The following is a 17,051-nucleotide window of genomic DNA, read 5'->3' as shown; positions in this document are numbered from 1 at the left end:
GCAAAAGACAAATGTTGCCAGACTGGACTTTTAAAAATCCAAATACATGGAGGCACCTGGGTGGCTCAGTCAGTTGGTTAAGCGTGTGACTTGATGTTGACTCAGGTCATGATCTCATGGTCTGTGAATTCAAGCCCCCCATCAGGCCCTGCAGAGAGAGTGGGGAGCCTGCTTGGGATTCTCTCTCTCCCTTTCTCTCTCTCTCTCTCTCTCCCTTTCTCTCTCTCTGTGCTCTTCCCCCCTCTCAAAATAAATTTAAAAACTTTTAAAAAATCCAAATATATATTTTCTAAAAGAAACATAAAATAAAAGGATACAAAAAGGTGGAAATAAAAGGATAAGAGTAGATCAGGAAAATTTAACCAAGAAACAGTAACTACATTAATTTCAGGTATTAGAGGCTTTGAAGTCAAAAGCATTACTACCCCTAGTATCCTAAAAAAGTCATCATAGCCAGTTTTTGATTCTTTCTTGTATTTCCCTTTCTCCTTTTCCCTCCTAATTCCCTCTCTCTGATTCAGGCAAGTGTTCTGCCTGTTTCTCTCCATTTCAATACTCCTTGCTCTTCTCGCTCAATTTCACTTTCCTAGGGCACAATGCACTCCCGTTGGGCCCATGATTCCCAGCCTTATGATGTGAGAAGCAGTTTTGAAGAATTGCTGATTTGAAGAATTTGCTGTAGGCTGAAAGAAAGATTATTCTGGGGCTGTTTTTATCGCTTTCAGTTTGAGCCACAAATACCCATAAACTCCATACTCATGGCTTTGTTAGAGCTTCTCTGATCTCAGACAGGTAATTTATCTCATTTCCTCTGACATCTTATATTTGAAATGAGAGGTCATATTTGCAACTAGATAAGCAAAGGTGCTGATAATAAGAAACCAATAACCGTAAAGTTCTTAAGGTGTTTGTAAGAGCGTAATAAAGTTTTGACTACAGACCAGTTGGCACTCACGGACCTGTCACAGAGGTTTGCAGTACAAAAGCATATGTCCTCAACCAGCCACACAGGAAGGGACTTGATAAGACTTTGAGTGTGGGGGGGGTATAGCAGTTATTATAGCCTCCCCCCGCAGCTACACGTACCAGCCCAGAGTCTGCCATAATTCCTAGTCTTAGGCCTGGTCATTGATAACAAAAGTTCACTAAATCCAATCCTTGGCTTTTGACAGAACTGCACTCAGGGAAACAGAAGTGCTTTTTAATATTTCTCTCTCTCTCTCTTTTTATTTATTTATTTTGAGAGAGACAGAACACACTAGTGGAGGAAGGGCAGAAAGAGAGGGAGACAGAGAGAGTCCTAAGCAGGCTCCATACTGTCAGCATAGAGTCCAACGCGGGCCTCACACTCACGAACCGTGAGATCATGACCTGAGCTGAAGTCAGACGCTTACCTGACTGAGCCACCCAAGAGCCCCTTAAAGGGCCAACTTTTAATTTCAAGATGCAAATAAAAATTTTGCATAGCATTTACCTCTGAAAATCTCAAACTGATCATTTTCCTCTTTCTGACACCTATCTTGACTTGGTTACTATAATTCCTTCAGGGAGGAGGAAGAGCAGGGGTGAGTGACCTTGGTACATTACTTAGCATGTCTGTGTATCACCCATGGAATATGAAGAATGTAATACGCCCTTAGTTCCCTTCCTGAGCTCAATATCCCTGAAGAATAAAGTTGCCTCTTTCCCTGCTGAAAGAAGGGGAAAAATATATACTAGTAATTTACTTCTAACCAAGCATTGATGGGTGGGAAAAAAAATAAAATACCTTTTGTAAATTTTCAACAGTGAAATTCATGTGCTATAAAGATGGCAGCAGCAAAGAGTTAATTTATCCATGTCCTTCATTCAACTAGGTTTTATATGGACAATATCTGTTACAAGAATGAAAAGGAATTAAATATATAATATTTATGTCTTAATATATTAAATAGACATGAATGGATGGGTAGGAAGAGGAGGGGGTGGGGGAGGAGACACAAAGGGAGGAAGAAAAAAGTCAGAATAATTTAAAATGGCAGCATGCCAGGGCGCCTGGGTGGCTCAGTAGGTTGAGCATCCAGCTTCAGCTCAGGTCATGATCTAGTGGTTCGTGGGTTCAAGCCCCACATCGGGCTCTGTGCTGACAGCTCAGAGCCTGGAGCCTACTTCGGATTCTGTGTCTCCCTCTCACTCTGCCTCTCTCCCACTCGTGCTCTGTCTTTCTCTGCCTCTCATAAATAAAGAAACATAATTATAAAATTAAAAATAAATAAATAAATAAATAAATAAATAAATAAATAAATAAATAAAATGGCAGCATGCTCACCATAATTAAAAATGAGGTACTATTAGAGTATAAGTACTTTTAGTATATAACTGCTGAAATGAAATCTTTCACATAATTCTCAAATATTTGGTGATAACAAATCTTTTTTTTTTTTAATATTCAGCATTAGCACGTGGCATTGAACATTGTGTTATCTTTATTACCAAGTCTTTAGTCTTTTGACTTCTCTTTGGGAATTGGGGAAACCATAGTAAAGCTTGGGGCAGGACACCATTATCTTTGGAAAAAGTGACTTAAAAAATTAGTTTTCCCTTTGGGGTTCATGGCAGTGTGAGGAGTGTGATAGAAGTCAAGCGGACTTCTGAGACCGTCACTAGCCATTGCACAAGGCTGTATCCACAGTAAATAGCGAACAAATATAAGCTGATAATGATGATTTAAGTCCACTAAATTAAGAGCCTAAAATCTCCATTCCAGTTCTGATCTGGGGAATAGACTATTTTCATTGGAAATGTAATGATGAGATTGAGAAGGGAAAACAGCCTACCATATCTTCAGATTCAGATTGAGAAATAAAAAAAAAAAAAAAAGCCATCCTTTTTCCTAACTGGCTTGAAGGAATGAAAACCACTTGGCACAGGAGGAAAATGAAAGCATGAAGCAGTGAGAAATGCAGATGGTCTCAGAGCCAGTGCCGGTTGATGAATGTAAGCTTTCCCTCACCTGTACAACCTATGTAGAGAATACTGTGAGTGCAGTGCTATTGGTTTGGGTTTATAACCCATGTAATTGTTTTTAATTTAGTTTAAAAAATAGTAAAAGGTATAAAGGTATAATACAGGTATAAAAGGATGCCTTCGATGTCTGAAAAACAGGTTTGTGGCTTTTGATTACCAGGATCAACTTTCAGCCACAGCACTTCCCACCAGAAGCACTTTGGCAGGTGTAATCCCAAAATGCTGAACTATTTTAAGGTACCTGTCACGTGGTTCTGATGACTCCTTTCGATGTAGAGGAATCATTGTGGGAATTAGAAGATCACAATATGGGAAAAGTATCAGAAGCTAATTCGAAGATGGTTTGTGGCATAAGCACACATATAATCTATGTTATGCTGTTAACTATATTCCTTATTGTTTCAGTTTAATTTTTAAGGTGTGTTCAGGTTGAATGCAGTGATTCCACTATTGCCAGGGCTGGTTTGTGTTTTAGTTTTGATGCTGCTCTTTGTAGTCACGAAGGACAAAGAAAACTTTAGGTTGAAACACCAGAAAGTCATTGTACTAAACCATGTGTGCGCATATATTTCTCTCTTAATCGTATTAACGCTATCATACACATGGTCACGAGTTTAGAAGACTAGGAAATCTTCCTAATGTCAATGACTCTTAACCTTTCTGCAGGCATTTGCAACTTGGTGTATACCAAATCTACCCCTGACTTTTTCCCCCTTAAGTCAATTTCAACAAATAAATCATTTCTATTTGACCCTTAAGTGGGGGTAATTTTCCATGCTGTAATAGGTCCACTCTAACCAAAAATCTAGTCAAATGGATTCTGGAAACGCTTTGAAACTGATCAGGTCATAGGTAGGAGCCAAAGAGAAGGCTGTGGGGCTCTCTGTGAGATGTCCACCACTCCATGTATGCTCAGTCTTTGAAGCTTTAGCCTTTCTGGTGAAAGGATCCCAGAAGGTGGCAAAAATACTTGCAGTTAAAAGGGCTCTTGGAGTTTATAGAACCACCGTTACTTTAATGCAGGTGAAACAAACAAAAATCTACCTAAGAAGTGACATTAACCCTAAACATTGAACGAAGAATCTTAGAAAGCTCTGGGTCCTAACCTGAATTTCTAAATCAGAGGGCTTTGGAGGGTAAAGCCATTTTCTTTCTGACTGTTCCCCTGCTGGCCCTGAAAGCTGAGCTGACTCACCTACCACCACACCCATGCTGGTCTCAGATGCTATCAGCATCCTGAGTAATCCCCTAGGAGACTGACCCTCTCCTCATTCCCCACATGAGCCCAATTGCTGGCTTCTCTTTATTCCTGTCTGGCTCTTCCTCTTCATTCCAGGTCTGCCTCCCTCCTCTGATGTCATCTCTCTCTAGACTTTGAACCACAGCTGTGCTGCCAGGTTCCAGGTGGCTCTTGTCCTCTCACCCTGCCTTTGTCACAGATAGGAATGAGCATTTTCTGTTCCTCTCCTGGTCCCTCCAAACCTCAAGCCTCCTCCAGCTCTGTGGCTAATACTCGGCCTGTCTTCTCAAGACAAATTTCTAAATCATCCGCTGGTGCTCCTGATGCCGCGTGAAATAAGTAAGAAGATATCAAGGTTCTAAGGTTTTCTTTTCAAGTTAGTATAAAAGAATGATGAAGCCAAACTCAGTCTTTGTAAGCCCAGGTAACAGAGTCTCACACTATCAGGATAGCAACTAGCCGTTCTGGAAGTTGCCATGGAGACTACTCTTATCTTGTGTTTGCTTCTGGAAGCACCAATATACTTCAGAACAACAAATCACTTTAAGTTTGCCATTCTTACTAGAGGTGGGTTAAATTATGTGTGGCGTTAATGCTAGCTCTTCACCAAACCTGTGGTTCTTCTTCCTGGTCACATAGCTGTACTGCCTTTCCATGACACTAATTCCAGCCAGTAGAATGGGGGCAGAGGTGATGTATGTCAACACCTGCCCAAGACTTTGAAGAAGCAAGTGTGCCTCTTTCACACTGTCCCTATCTGCCTGCTGGGAATAAGTGGTAAAGAAGCCCAGCACGTGGAGGAAGCATCAATGGCAGATGAGGTTCTCTCAAATTCTAAATGAAAGAAAATTGTCCACCAAAAAGGAACACCTACCTTGGCCTGTTATATGAGCAAACATACTGTATGTGAGCTCTACTGTTTTTGAGCCGTTATTCCTTTTGGAATAATGGAGCCAGGCCCATACTAAGTCACACAACCAAGATTTTATGTTGTAGAGCATGAAATCATTTGAATGCCAGAATTCTGAGCCTTCATCCTGGAAAATAGAAAAGGGACTAGTGGAAAGAGAGGGAAGCAGGGAAGGAATAATAATGTGACTAACTATAAATATTTGTTGCCTATATAACTATGTGCCAAGTCCTGTGTTAAATGTGTTATACATACAGTCTCATTTAATTCCATCTCTTCATTATGATATTTTAGGCAATTGTACTATTATTATCTCCATTATTCAGATATGAAAACTGAGGCCAGGTTGCCGGACTGAGGAAGCCATGATTCAAATCTGTTGACTCCATAGCCAACCTCTGATTGAGTACTCAGTACTGTGTCCTGGGCCCTTTGTGCAATTTTATCTTCACAATGCCTTGTAAAATAGGCTGTCTTATCTCCATTCTAAAGATGAAGAAACTGAGGTTCAAGGATTTATCCAAGCTTACACAACTAGCAAGACTCAGCCCAAGGTCTGTGTAGCTCTCTCTCAAGCTCATTTTCTTCCTATCATGCTTTGAGGTCAGACTATACGTAGAGGGGGGAGATCATTTGGATGGAGTTTCCCTCCGTTTCTGGGCTCCAGTTGTCTTAGAGGTTAATCCTTTAACTCTATAACCATGTGACCACTCCCATCATCACTATTTATCAGCTTCGGAGATATTGGGATTTCTGCCAGATAATGTTCACTAGATTCCCCTAGCATGTCATTGAGACTATTTTTCACACTGGCTGGGCCTAAATATCAGCCCTTCCTGTGTCACAGCCTAACTGCAGGGAGAGTTCCCTCAGCCAGGGTTGGATCAGTCATGCTCAGGCCTAAATGCAGAATGGAAGCCAATGCCATAGAAGCATATTTTTTTAAATGAGTGAAGGGTTTATGTCCAGCAGGAATTATAGTAGATACCACTCCACAAATCTACCTCAGAAACTCCTGAAATCAAGGAGGGCCACTAGGAATCTTATTTTTATAAATACCGATTGATTCTCTGAGAAAAAGCACTACAGGAATGTCAGAGCTGATCAGGACACTGGAACTGACTTCAACAAAGATGGAGAGAGGAAAACTGGCCCACACTCTCATTACATCCCTCCTGGACTCTAGGAGGTAGGATGGTTGACATATCATGGAATCCCTTAAGACCCCACCCCATTTCTCCTCCCTCCTGACTTAATCTGGAGGATTACCGGCATATATATAGTCCATATTTAGGGAAACGGTCAGTGTTCACAGTGGAACAAGATGGTGGAATAACATAAACTCCTGGTCTATGCCATGAACCTGAAAGACCAAAGCCAAGAAGCCACGCTCCCAGATTCACCCATTCAATCAATAGACATTTGTAGTTGAGAGAAAGCAATGAAGTCCCTGAAGGAGCCAGAGATTCTTTGTAATGCAGAGCCAGCTGAGTCACAGTGAGGACTGCAGAGAAACTGCAGGAGGCTGCCCGAGTGCCCACGGGGAGTGAGCCCATCAGGTTTTCATGTTTCCCAGGACCAAGGCTGCCATGGCAACAGCCCTATATTGTCCCAGAGCTTCAGGAAAGGCAGGAAGAGAGGGTTACCAGAACGTCACACTCTTTCATATGGAAAATCAGGAGAATACATAGGGGTATGGGAAGGGGAGGGCCCACATTCCTCATAGTCGTGCACATCCAGTCTACAGATGGTAGACAGAGTGAGTCTTTGCTAATACCTCTCTGATCATGTCAATCTTCCCTGACTTTCAATTACTCTTAGGGTGAAGACTAAACTCATTACTGTGCACTACTCTAAGCCCAATTTACTCCATGTACTGTCCTTGCATACTCTCTGGAGTTCAGAGTGTGATTATTTTATAGCCTGTAAACTTTATCAGGACTAAATTCCTGTCTTTTCAGTCATCATTTTATATTGCACTTAACTTATTTGCCTGACACAGATGGTGTTCAATCAGTATTGGTTGGTTGGTTGGTTGGTTGATGAGTGACTGACACAATATTTTGGCAACAGGGTCCTCTGGGTGGCTCAGTCAGTTAAATGTCTGATGCGGGATTTCGGCTCAAGTCATGATCTCATGGTTCCTGAGACTGAACCCCACGTAGGGCTCTGCCCTGATAGCACATAGCCAGCTTGGGATTCTCTCTCCCTCCCTCCCTCCCTCCCTCCCTCTCTCTCTCCTCTCTCTCTCTCTCTCTCTCTCTCTCTCCCCCACCCCTTCACTCTCTCTTTTTCTCTCTTTCTCTCTCTTTCTCTCTCTCTCTCTCAAAACAAATAAATAAACTTAGAAATATATTTTAGCAACAAAATTAGGTGGGTGTTGGAGCAAATACCTCTGTGATTGTAACCAATCCCTATTTTCCCTGTGGTTGGGACAGTATGAGAGACGGGCATAGATTATACCCCAATGTTAAATGTTACCAGCGACAAGGGCTTCCATCAAAGACTTACCAGCAGAAGTGAGTTTTACTAATTCAAATGAGTTTTAGAAAGAGGTGGGAAATGGGTCAACAAATGAACATAAATGATATTTTACTCACCACATAGCCCTAAAATAACTTGGAGGAACACCAGTTCCCTCCCTTTTTTCCATGATGGTATAACCCAGGGTCAAGAAAATGAGGTGGCAGTCCTGAGTAAAATAGGCTTGCCCTGTTGCCAACAGGATGCCAGGCAATCCAATATGTTTAGAGAGGTTCTATGAGGCCACCTTGGTCAGGGTTCACTGCCAAGTAGTATCAGGCCACAGTCCTCAGAGTTTATCTCATTTCTGCTAGCCCTGGATATGTGACAGTTTTAATTTTGGTTCTTTCCCTATCGTGATAGGCTTCACGGTATCAGAGATTCACTCAAGATGGACTTTGAACATAGCATAATGTGGAGGGCATAATAAAAGACAAGTGGTGAGGAAGGCAGGGCACCTCAGTAGGGTTGGTGAGCACTAAGTGCAACCCAGGTCACTCCTTGTTGAATAAGGAAGTATTTCCTGGATAATAAAAAAGAAAAACTGGCACCAGATTTAACACGGTGGCAATAAGGAACTAACAGCACATGTGAATGTAAATTCCACCTGTTGGTGGAAAGACCAGTGATCGAACGTGGGTTCATTGCTTAAACAAACCCATGCAAAGGTATCTATAGAGCGTTACTATCTTTTAACTGTAGAATTTTAAGATTAAATATGAGAGCGATGTTGTTTACAAGGAAGCAGTTTTTTGCTGTATCTTCCAGTGCTAGTAAAATATCAGCAACATGTTAACTGTCAGGCCTTCCCTTGGATACTCAGCCCCACAGACGAGCAACTGTTACTGAAAAGACCTGACATGGAAGCCCCAGACATTGGGAGAGAGATAGAAAGATTTAACACAGATTCAGTGAGTTTTGCTTCTGACAAACCTCACTCTTTACACAGGAGTAGGCAGTTTATTTTCTCAACACTGGATTTCACAATTATTATTTTAAGCTCCCACTGTCTCCTACTTGCTAAGAAATTCTATTTGTTTTCTGTTTTTATTTTGTTGCCTTTTTTTTTTTTTTGAGAGAGAGAGAGAGAGAGAGAGGGCACACAAGCAGGGAATGGGCAGAGGGAGAGGGAGAGAGAATCTTAAGCAGGCTCCATACTCAGCACGGAGCCCGATGCAGGGCTCGATCCCACAACTCTGGCATCATAACCTGAGTGGAAACCAGGAGTTGGGTGTTTAACTGACTGAGCCACCCAGGCATCCCAAGAAATCCTATTTGAGAAACAGTTTATTTTGAACGTTTCAATTTTTAAGAGTCAATACCAACTATGCAGGGGATGAATTACTCAAAGTTTAACTGTGGTAAAAACAATAGAAGTTTTTTGGGGAGAAAATACAATGTGAATGAGTAAAAAACAAAAATTAAAAATAATAAATCAACATAGGAGATGTAGAAAAGGAAATTGTTTGAAATTACATAGCAACAATTAGATGCCAAATTTTGTCTGCTGAGACATGGGGCACCCTGGGAGTTGCACCTTGCTGGATAGGCTTATTGCTGCTGAGACAGAAATACAGCAGAATATAGGTGGCTGTGGATTCCAATAACACAGACTCAGGGCTGAGAGCCACGGTTCTCACCCCAGATGCTCAGGAGAATCACCTGGGGGGCTTTTAAGCCCACAGTATTCAAGCACTACCCCGAGAGATTCAGATTTCATTCTTCTGGGGTAGGTTGTCAGTATTATTCATGAAGTTCCCCAGGCAGTTCCACTGTGAGCTAAGACTAGGAAATCTTAGGCTAAGAATGGAAGATACAGTTGAGGAAGGTAAGAGAGAGAGAGAGAGAACACACAGCTGGGCATAAATTCTCCACTCAGCTCAGAGACCAGCAAGAACAACAAACCTACTGTAACAGTTAGAAATTTCACCAAGCAATTTATGTAATGTCTAGTGTTCATGAAAACTAATGTACTTACACCATTTATACACTTCTGGATTGTGTCTCTAACGTACTGGAGGTAATTTTACCCGCTAAGCTTATATTAAATTCATTTCATTATAGTCATGTTTTTATATTATCCATAACCTCTTTTCTCATCGTTCTGGTGAATTGAGAGATGACTCTCGTGCAATCACATCCACTTACTTTAATTCCTTGTAATCCGTAGCCAGGGGGGCCAGGAGGGCCAGGCAGGCCTTTCTGCCCAATATTTCCCTGTTGGAAGATAAAGAGAAACCAAAGAGAAGCATGAGGAGATTTAGGAAGAAACAATGTATCTCTGCTCTTGTCTTCCTTCTTCCTTCCTTCCTTCAGTCCTATCAGGACCTGCATCTGTGCACCCCACAAGCCAGATCATATTTTTTATAAAGCAGTGTTTTTCCAAAAATTTTAAGCCACAGAATCCTTTGTGGAAATCTTACACATAATCCAAATGTAAGAGGCAAGGCAGGGCTGCTTGACCGAAGAAGAGTATTGTCCCAGTCACCTTGTCTGCTTGGGCTCCTCTGGTTGAACCTACCACCAACCCCTAGAACACCAGGGGTGTGAAGGCTGCTCACACATAATTCTGTGTAGCCTCCAATGTGTTGTTCCATTTCAACATGGAGTGCTATTCACCAGGCTTGCAGTGAAAGGTTCAGTGGATCAGTATCAAACTTTTTTTTTTTAATTTTATTTACACCCAAATTAGTTAGCATATAGTGAAACAATGATTTCAGGAGTAGATTCCTTAATGCCCCTTACCCATTTAGCCCATCCCCCCTCCCACAACCCCTCCCATAACCCTCAGTTTGTTCTCCATATTTATGAGTCTCTTCTGTTTTGTCCCCCTCCCTGTTTTTATATTATTTTTGTTTCCCTTCCTTTATGTTCATCTGTTTTGTCTCTTAAAGCCCTCATATGAGTGAAGTCATATGATATTTGTCTTTCTCTGACTGACTGATTTCACTTAGCATAACACCCTCCAGTTCCATCCGCGTAGCAGCAAATGGCAAGATTTCATTCTTTTTGATTGCTGAGTGATACAGTATCGAACTTTTAAGAAAATCTGCAAATGAAGCAGAAAGTGTAGCATTGCCCAGTGTGTGCATTCTGCAGCACAAGTTAACCCCACGCTTCTTGGGGAAAGTCTTCTGTGGTCAAATGAGATTGGAAAATGTTCTATCCCACGGTGTGTGCCTCTCCTTGGAGATCCCTAGTGCATACAGGCATACCTTGTTTTATCGTGCTTCGCTCTTGTGCTTCCCAGGCACTGCATCTTTTACAGATTGAAGGTTTGTGGCAACCCTGTGTCAGGCAAGTCTATCCGTGCCATTATTGCAATAGCATTTGCTAACTTCCTGTCTCTGTCACGTTTTGGTAATTCTCACAATATTTCAAACTTTTTCATTATTATTATATTTGTTATGGTGATCTCTGATCAGTGATCTTTTTTTTAAGTTGATTTTTTTTTTTTTATCTTGGGGGGCGGGGGAAGAACAAGCTAGGGAGGGGCAGAGAGAGAATCCCGAGCAGGATCTGTGCTGTCTCCCACTTATTAAGAAATTCTATTTGTTTTCTGAGAGAGAGAGAGCACGCATGTGCATAAATGAGATGCAAAGAGAGAGGGAGAGAGAGCATGTGCATAAGCAAGGAGCAGAGAGAGAGAGGGAGAGAAAATCTTAAGCAGGCTCCACACACAGTGCAGAGCCCAACACAGGGCTAGATCTCAGGACCATGGACTCATGACCTGAGCTGAAATCAAGAATCAGAGGCTTAACCGACTGAGCCATTGAGGTGCCCCTGATCAGTGATCTTTGGTGTTTTGGTGTTACTATCGTAATTCGTGCGGGGGGTGGGGTGGGACACGAACCACAACCATATAAGACAGCGAACTTAATCTATAAACATTGTATGTGTTCTGACTGCTCCAGCAATGGGGACATTCTCCTGTCTCTCTCCCTCTCCTCAGGCATCCCTATTCCCTGAGACACAAGAATATTAGGGGCTGATGCAGCTGGTGACCTGAAGTTGAAGCCAGTTATCATTTACCATTTTTAAAATCCTAGGGCTCTTAAGAATTATGCTAAATCCACTTGGCTTATGCTCTATAAGGAGAACAATAATGCCCGAATGACATCTGTTTGCAACATGGTTTACTGAATATTTCAAACCTACTGTTGAGGTTTACTGCTGAGGAAAAAAAAAAAAAAAAAGAAAGAAAGAAAGAAAAAAGATCCCTTTCAAAATATTGACAGTGCTTGTGGTCACCCAAGAGCAACTGATGGAGACAGACAGTGAAAGTCGTGTTGTGTTCATGCCTGCTAACACAACATCCATTCTGCAGCTCATGGATCAGGGAATAATTTTGACTTTTAAGTCTTATTTAAGAAATACAGGGGTGCCTGGGTGGCTCAGTGAGTTAAGAGCCCGACTTCGGCTCAGGTCATGATCTTCCAGTGGATGGGTTCATGCCCACATCAGGCTCTGAGCCTGGAGCCTGCTTCAGATTCTGTGTCTCCATCTCTCTCTGCCCCTCCCCCACTCATGCGTGTTCTCTCTTTCTCTCTCTCTCTCAAAAATAAATAAACATTAAAAAAAAAGAAGAAGAAATACATTTTGTGGAGCACCTGAGTAGCTCAGTCAGTTAAGCGACTAACTTCAGCTCAGGTCATGGTCTCGGGATTCTTGAGTGTGAGGCCTGAGCCAGGCTCTGAGCTGACAATGCGGAGCTTTTGGGGATTCTCTCTCTCCCTCCCTTGCTGCACCTCCCCTGCTTGTGCACTGTCTCTCTTTCAAAACAGATAAACATTAAAAAAAAAAAAAAAGGAAATACATTTTGTTGTAGGAAATGTGAAGAATTACTGAAATGAAAACAAAGAATTTAGAATATTGCATAAACTTAGTTGATAAAGCAGTGGCAGCATTTGAGAAGACAACTCCAATTTTGGAAGAAGATCTATTCTGGGTAAAATGCTATCTAACGCGTGTTACAAAGAAACCGTTTGTGAAAGGAAAAGTCAATCAATGCGGCAAACTTCATCATTGTCTTATTTTAAGAAATTGTCACAACCACCACAACCTGCAGCAACCCCCATCTTCGTCAGCCAGCGACCTTTAACATGGAAGTAAGACCCTCTACCAGCAAAATGATTACAACTCACTGAAAGCTCAGAGGATGGTTAGCATCTTTAGCCATAAAGCATTTTTAATTAAGGTATATTCATTGGGCTTTTTTAGACATACTGCTATTGCACCCTTAACAGACTAGAAGATAATGGTTTTATATGCACTGGGAAGCCAAAAAATTCATTTGACTCTCTTTAGTGTGGTACTTGCTTTATTATGGTGGTCTGGAAATGAACCCTAAGTGTCTCCAAGGTATGCCTATATGAATATATTAAAGCCTCTAAAAAGTCCCACAATAGATTAGTTTAACTTTGCTTATTCCGGAAGTTCCCAAATTAACATTTGATGGAATAAACTTTGAGCAAGGCTGGATGAACATGAGTTACGGTACAAGTCAGTCTTTTTTTTCTTCCCACTACAGGCAAAAGCTTTGTTTATTTATTTATTTTCTGATCGTAAGAGGAACACCTGCTCACGTGAAGAAAATAACAAACAAAAACTAAAACTAAAAACAGAAATAAAGATGACAATGAAGAAGGAAAAATGGACCCCTCTTTCCACCACCCAGTGATAACAGCTACTAACATCTTGGGTATGTCGTCATCCATATCAAGTGATCCATAAAGTTAAGAAATCGCCTACTGCCAGAATGAAGTTGATGGACAAATAAGGATAAACTAAGAATCGTGGTAATTCTGGGATCCTCAGAAAAATCTTTGACTCATAGAGCCTTTTCCCTTTGCTCTCTGATAATGGGGCTCTCATTCATTTCTGTGCATCTTGGTCATGAATATACATGTTTGAAATTTGCATGTGTAATGAGAGGCTCCCCAACGCCTGTTTTCCCTATGAACATGCCTGATACTTCTTTATTTTAGTTTTTGAACAAATCAAAGAATTTTTTGTTGGGCATGTGAATCAATGATTAAAACAGGGCTTCTGAGCCTCTGAACTCTTGCCATTTTGAACTGCATAATTCTTTGTGATGGGTGCTATCTTGTGTACAGTATGATGTTTAGCAGCATCCTGGGCCCCCAGCTACTACCTGCCAGTAGCACCCCTTCCCTGGTTGTGACACCCAAAAATGATTCCAGACATTGCCAAATGTCTCCTGGGGGCAGACCAGGAAGGCAAGAACTCCCTCATTGAAAAACACTTGATTAAGAGAATGAAAGATGAATAATCACCAAAATGGACATGGAAAAAGAAAGAGGAATAGAAAACAGAGCAAAGGGATCCAGAGGCAGTTTCTTTCATGTTCTATGGGGGCAATAAATCTGGACCCTTGCACTGAGGCCCTGACAGAGTGGACTATGCACATATGTCACAATAGATACATTAGCAGGTGTTCTGTTAAAAGGCCAGCAGAGGCGCCTCCGACCAAAGTGAAGATGTGCTTCTTAAGGAGAGCACAGCCTTTAAGAAACCTGGAAATATTTTGAGCATTTCGCAACCATTTCCTAATTTCTTTGGGGGAAATAAATGGCTTTATGGACTTATGATCTATTTTACTGAAAGCTCACATAATATGAGAAAGTGAGACTTTTCATCAGCAATCAAGAAAAAATAAGTCAACACTAAAATAAACATTTGCTATGAAGTTAATGTTCACTTGGTACCTGACCTTCACACAGAGCACAGAATTTAAGACTCACCTTTGGCCCCTGGGTTCCTATGCCCCGAGGCCCAGAGGGACCTGGGGGGCCTCTGACACCAGGCTCTCCCTGAAAAGACACAATGAATGACAAGTCACTGATTAAAGTGAAGCTTTATGTGGTATATTTTATATAAAATGTCATATTTCATATTAACAATATTCCATATGAACTTTCATATAAGAAAATATATTTTAAAACCCAAACCCTTGAATTTGAGATATTAATTGGGGCCTTTTCTACCAGCTCACTTCCCTATACTTGACAAAGGGAATGTTATCGCCCTTTGTTTTCACTTCTTATTGCCATTTATGCAATCTTCCAGCCAACTGATATGGGCACACTTCAAAGCAATCAAGTCAGTTAACTTGTGACAACATTACTAGGTACTTTTTTTCAGAGCTCCCTTCTCTGGAATTGGAAGTGCCACCATTGTGAGTGGAGAAAGAAAGACGAGATGAGAATAAAAAGAAACCATTGAAAAGTAGAGCTCCAACCCGAACTATTCCCTCCTGTTCTTTCATATAACAAAGATTATGCTACTTGGGGTTACGGATGAACTTTGTGATACTTCTGCCCCAAGAGCAGTTGAGGCTCCAGGAAAATTCCTATAAAGTGTTTTCAGAGTCCCGGAAGTGTTTTAGAACAGGCAACTAGCCCAGAGAAAAGGTAGGGCTTGATTGGGGTAGGTCCGGCCCTGTGCCTAGACCCATGTGAGATGTGAATGATAGGAAGAAGCAGAGAAATGAAAATCTCTTCATCAACCACCTTCTATGTACCCAGCACTGTGCTGTGCACGTTCACATATGCTAAGTGATATAATTTAGTACTCGCAACAACTCTGTATCACAGGAATGACTAACTTACCTAACTTCTCTGAACCTCAGTAAATTCATCAGATACACAGAAAGTCATACTTACATTTCATGGGGAGACAGAGAAGTGAGACAAAGAATGTGAGTGTGTCTATCACAACGTCTAGCTGAGTAGGCACTTGGGAAATATTAACTCCTTATTGCAGCTTTTATCTTTAAAAATTTTTTTAATGTTTATTTATTTTTGAGAGAGAGACAGAGTGTGAATAGGGAAGGGACAGAGACAGAAGGAGACACAGAATCCGAAGCAGGCTCCAGGCTCTGAGCCGTCAGCACAGAGCCCAATGCGGGACTCAAACCCACAAACTGTGAGATCATGACCTGAGCTGAAGACGGATGCTTAACCGACCGAGCCACCCAGGTGCTCCTCATTGCAGCTTTTATTAAAGAGGAAACTAAAGTTAGCCCAAAGCTGCACAGCTATTGAGAAGTAGGACTAGGAGGACAAGGAGAAGGAGGAACCCTCAGTTGTTGGTACAGCCACTTAGGAAAAGTTTGGTAGTTTCTTAAAAAGTTCAACATCAATTTACCATACGATCTAGTAATTTTACTCCTGCACCTAAGGGAAATGAAAACATACGTCCACACAAAGACTTACATATGAATGCTTTTAGCAGAATCGTTCATAATAGCTACAAACTAGAAACCCTCTAAATGCCCATCAACTGATAAATGGATAGACAAAGCGTGGTATATTCCACAGTAAAAAGGAATGGACTACGGCTGTATGCTACAATAGGGATGAGCCTCAAAAGCATTAATCTCAATAAAAGAAGCCAGATATATGAGACCACACATTGCTTGATTCCATTTGTATGAAATGTCCAGAGAAGGCGAATCTATAGAGATAGAAAGCAAATCCATAATTGCCTGGGACCAGGAATAGGAACTAGGACAGGATTAACTGTAAATGGGCATAAGGGATTTTATTGAGAGGAAGAAAGTGTTCTAAAACTGATTTATGGTGAGGCCATACAACTCGCTAAATGTACTTTAAAAATCATTGAAAAATACACTTGGAATGGGTGAGTTCTGTGATATATAAGATATGCCTCAGTGAAAATTATAAAGAAAAAAGGACAGAAACCAAAGCCAGGCTTTGAAGGTAAATCTCCCAAGCTCTTGTCCCAGGTCTGCTTTCATCCATGTTCTGTTAGGAGCTAAATACCTTATAGATTTCAACAGTGCAAAGATCATGGATTATAAGAAATGATGACATTGTTTATCTAGCAAAATAGCCCATCCTTATTTAACTTTACTCTCTATGTATAAATCCTAAAGTACTTCTAGAGAAAACAAGGCCTTAAAAGAATTAGAAAGCATTTAAGCTTTATTTTATTACTGACTTAATTCTTTCAATCTCTATTTTCATAATTACCTATTTTCCTTGTGCTTGCAGACCACTTTTATGATGTGGGTCTCCTGTTAGCGTCCCTTCCACTTAGTTCTTAGCTGCTTTGTGGTCACAGGTACTAATTCTCTAACATCTCTCTCCTTCCGCCTCCCAACTTTTGGGTCTTAATGACCCCCAGATTCTCCCAGCTTAAATGATCTCTCCTGTCATCAAAAGCTCCAAGTAGAGAACATGAACATGTCCTATATCACATACATTTCTGCTGTCTCTCCTTTCCTAAGTATCTCTGATGTGCCTTTAGAGGCAGTATATGTAAGTTCGCTGGGGGAGGGTCTCCAGCTATACCTGACTCACACTCGCTGCATTTTGATACCCTCCA

The 17,051-nt window shown here is 41.2% G+C and overlaps 1 protein-coding gene across 1 annotated transcript in view; it reads right to left on the bottom strand.

Annotated features, from left to right (window-relative positions):
- COL28A1 (collagen type XXVIII alpha 1 chain) overlaps positions 1-17,051 on the bottom strand; it is a 176,495-nt gene that overhangs the window by 53,890 nt on the left and 105,554 nt on the right. The window contains exons 26-27 of the mRNA XM_058724995.1: positions 14,444-14,512; positions 9,828-9,896 (exon numbers count right to left, since the gene is read on the bottom strand). Coding sequence (XP_058580978.1) covers positions 9,828-9,896; positions 14,444-14,512 — 138 coding nt within the window. The remainder of the gene's footprint in view (positions 1-9,827; positions 9,897-14,443; positions 14,513-17,051) is intronic.

The sequence above is a fragment of the Neofelis nebulosa genome, chromosome 4 (genome assembly GCF_028018385.1).
Source record: "Neofelis nebulosa isolate mNeoNeb1 chromosome 4, mNeoNeb1.pri, whole genome shotgun sequence".
NCBI lineage: Eukaryota > Metazoa > Chordata > Mammalia > Carnivora > Felidae > Neofelis > Neofelis nebulosa.
The sequence above is the reverse complement of the archived record's forward strand: the minus strand, read 5'-3'. Positions and strand labels throughout refer to the sequence as shown.